Source organism: Dasypus novemcinctus, chromosome 6 (genome assembly GCF_030445035.2).
Source record: "Dasypus novemcinctus isolate mDasNov1 chromosome 6, mDasNov1.1.hap2, whole genome shotgun sequence".
In the NCBI taxonomy this organism is placed as follows: domain Eukaryota; kingdom Metazoa; phylum Chordata; class Mammalia; order Cingulata; family Dasypodidae; genus Dasypus; species Dasypus novemcinctus.
Window position 1 is genome coordinate 2,145,724 of NC_080678.1, and position 2,684 is coordinate 2,148,407.

Genomic DNA, 2,684 nt, shown 5'->3' on the forward strand with positions numbered 1-2,684 from the left:
AGAGCACAGGAAGAGTCCCTCTCAGGAGCTGGGTATGATTCTGTAAAAACACTATTAATTATGAGCTCAAACCATGAGACACTGTTCTGGGGATACTGTATCAGATCCATGTATTTCTAACTAAACTACTGACTTAGCAAAGCCACACCAACTTGGCCAGCATCCATATTTAAGGATGATTTTGCCAAAAATGCGATAGCTAGGTTTCATTTCTATAAACTGGGTCTTCAGAAAATGGGCTTTGGACAGCACAGGGTGGAAGAACAGAAATTAATGCCCACAAAGAGGAAACAGTTTCCCCAGGGATGTCTTGAACTCCTTGTTCCTCAGTGTGTAGATAAGGGGGTTCAAGGTGGGGCTCAGAGCCGTGTACAGCACTCCAGCCACTTTGCTTCTCTCAGGGCTGTAATTGGAGGCTGGGCTGATGTAGGCACTGAACACAGCTGAGTAATAGACAGAGACCACAATGAGGTGAGAGGAGCAGGTGGAGAATGCCCGCCTCTTGCCCTCTGATGAATGGATACGCAGGATGCTGGTGATAATGAAGCCATAGGACAAAAGGGTGAACAGGAAATTGATCATTCCAAAGAAGGCATCGGCCAAGATGGTCATGATGCTGTTCACCTGGGTGGGACTGCAAGACAGCAGCAACAGTGGGGGGATCTCACAGAAAAAGTGAGTGATGACATTGGGGCCACAGAAGGACAGCTGTGTCATCAGACCAGTGTGGACAGAGGCATTAAGGGCACAGATGGCCCAGACAGCCACAGCCAGCAAACCACACACCTGTGTGCTCATCAGGGTCCCATAATGCAGTGGCCGGCAGATGGCCACATAGCGGTCAAGGCCCATGACTGTGAGCAGCAGCAGCTCAGAAGATGCAGACCAGGCAAGGAAGAAGAGCTGGGTCATGCACCCCTGGAAGGAGATGACATTTTCCTTTGAAACCAGGCCCACCAGCATTTTGGGCAGCACAGAAGAGGTGCAGACAATATCTATGGTGGCCAGGTTGGACAAGAAAAAGTACATGGGGCTGTGAAGGCTGGAGCTGCAAGTGACAACAGTGATGATTAAAGCATTACCTATGAGGGCCACTGTGTAGAGAGAGAGGAAGCAGGTGAGCAGGGGCAGCCACAGCTCAGGGTGCTCCGAAAAGCCTTGCAGCACAAACTCTGTGACCAGTGTCTGGTTGTACTTCCCTGCTTGGTCAGGCACACCTGCTGGGCCTGGGTCCATGTGGGCATTGGTGTTGGCTTTTCCTTCTTGGAATTATGATGTTCTCTGTAGAGGCAACATGATACTCATTTCAGACCATGGTTACTTGAGAGACCACTTTAGAACCCAACCTGCTCTCAGAAAGGGAAGTAGTCAAATGGTTAAATTGATGAAGTTCCGTTTATTTCCTTAGCTACCACTTTACCCCAATGTTTCATGAAAACCACAGATCCTGCATTGTCTTTTCCTTTAATTTTGACCTTGAAAATCTGTCTCCCCTAGACTTCTTTTAAGGGACTCACCTGTCCTCACCCTAACCTTTCTCAACAGTGAGTCCAAGGAGAACACTTCTTACAGACAATGCCTGTTCTCTCTTTCTGTCCCCTCCACCCAATACAATATGTTGACAAGGCTATGGAGACACAATTTCTGCCTGCTATTGCCACAACAACAACAGCTCCCTTCATAGGGTCATTTTGAACCTCTATGCAGCATCTGACCCAGCCCTGCTTCTCAAGACCCCTTCCTCAATGGGTGCCCTTTACAGCTTTATTGGGATGAGGGTTCTTCTTGCCCCCTTTACACAGAGTGATTCCTCACATCTCATCTTTGGGCATCTTTCCTAAACTTGTGTTCTCCTGATCCATCATCCCACTGTTTTGGCTGATTCTACCCACACTCTGACATCCCTCAAATCAATCATGTCAGAGAGGCGGGGCAAGATGGTGGCTGAGTGAACTTCCCTGATAGTATCTCCTGCAGGGAGTTGGCTGGGCGGCATTGGAGGCTCTTTGGGACCGGGCTGTTTTGAGATTTTTGCTGGTCGGGAGGTGTCTGGACATCGATTTGGAGGGAAGGTAACAGAGAGGATGCATCTGTGAAATATACACGGAGATCCCAGCTGCGCGGGGAAGATTCCCTCCTTGGGTGGGTGGAGCCGTGGGATCCGGCACTGCCACAGTGCGGGGAGCTGCAGCGCGGGGAGCTGCAGGGCCGGGTTTTTTTTTTCTTTTTTTTTTTCTTTTTCTTTTTTTTTGAGGCTCTGCAGTACTGGGGAGTTCGTGGGCCCTGGGCGGCCTATTGGGGGGTTGGTGGGACAGGAGGCGCTTGCAGACCGATTTGGGCAGACAGACGGGAGTTTTATGGCAAAGCGGGGGGAATTTTTGATTGCGGACACAAACAATAGTGTTTCCGCCTAGAGCCACGCTCCCCCCCCAAGCCCAGTTGCTGACCTACAGCAGTCTTAAAGTGATAGCAACAAAGAGACGCTACCAGGGTCTCGTAGAGTGGGAGACGTTTGGAAGCTGACTAGGGCAATATTTTGCGAAGCATGGGAATTTCGGGTTTGGACTCTGTTATTAGCGTTTCAGGCTGGAGTCCCTCTCCCGGACCTGTCTATTGATCTGAGTCATTAAATTAGCTGCAGCCTAGAGGCGCCCCCAGGTGGCCGTTCAGGGGGACCACAGGGT

At 50.1% G+C, this 2,684-nt stretch overlaps 1 protein-coding gene across 1 annotated transcript; it reads right to left on the reverse strand.

The window, feature by feature from the left end:
• Positions 1-270: 270 nt before the first annotated feature.
• On the reverse strand, positions 271-1,236 carry LOC101424458 (olfactory receptor 13A1-like). Its single transcript, XM_004476703.1, has one exon. It carries the CDS (start codon positions 1,234-1,236, stop codon positions 271-273), a length of 966 nt encoding a protein of 321 aa, XP_004476760.1.
• Positions 1,237-2,684: the final 1,448 nt, after the last annotated feature.

Coding starts and splice junctions, on each gene's coding strand:
- LOC101424458 (XM_004476703.1), bottom strand. CDS start 1,236: ATGGACCCAGGCCCAGCAGGTGTGCCTGACCAAGCAGGGAAGTACAAC.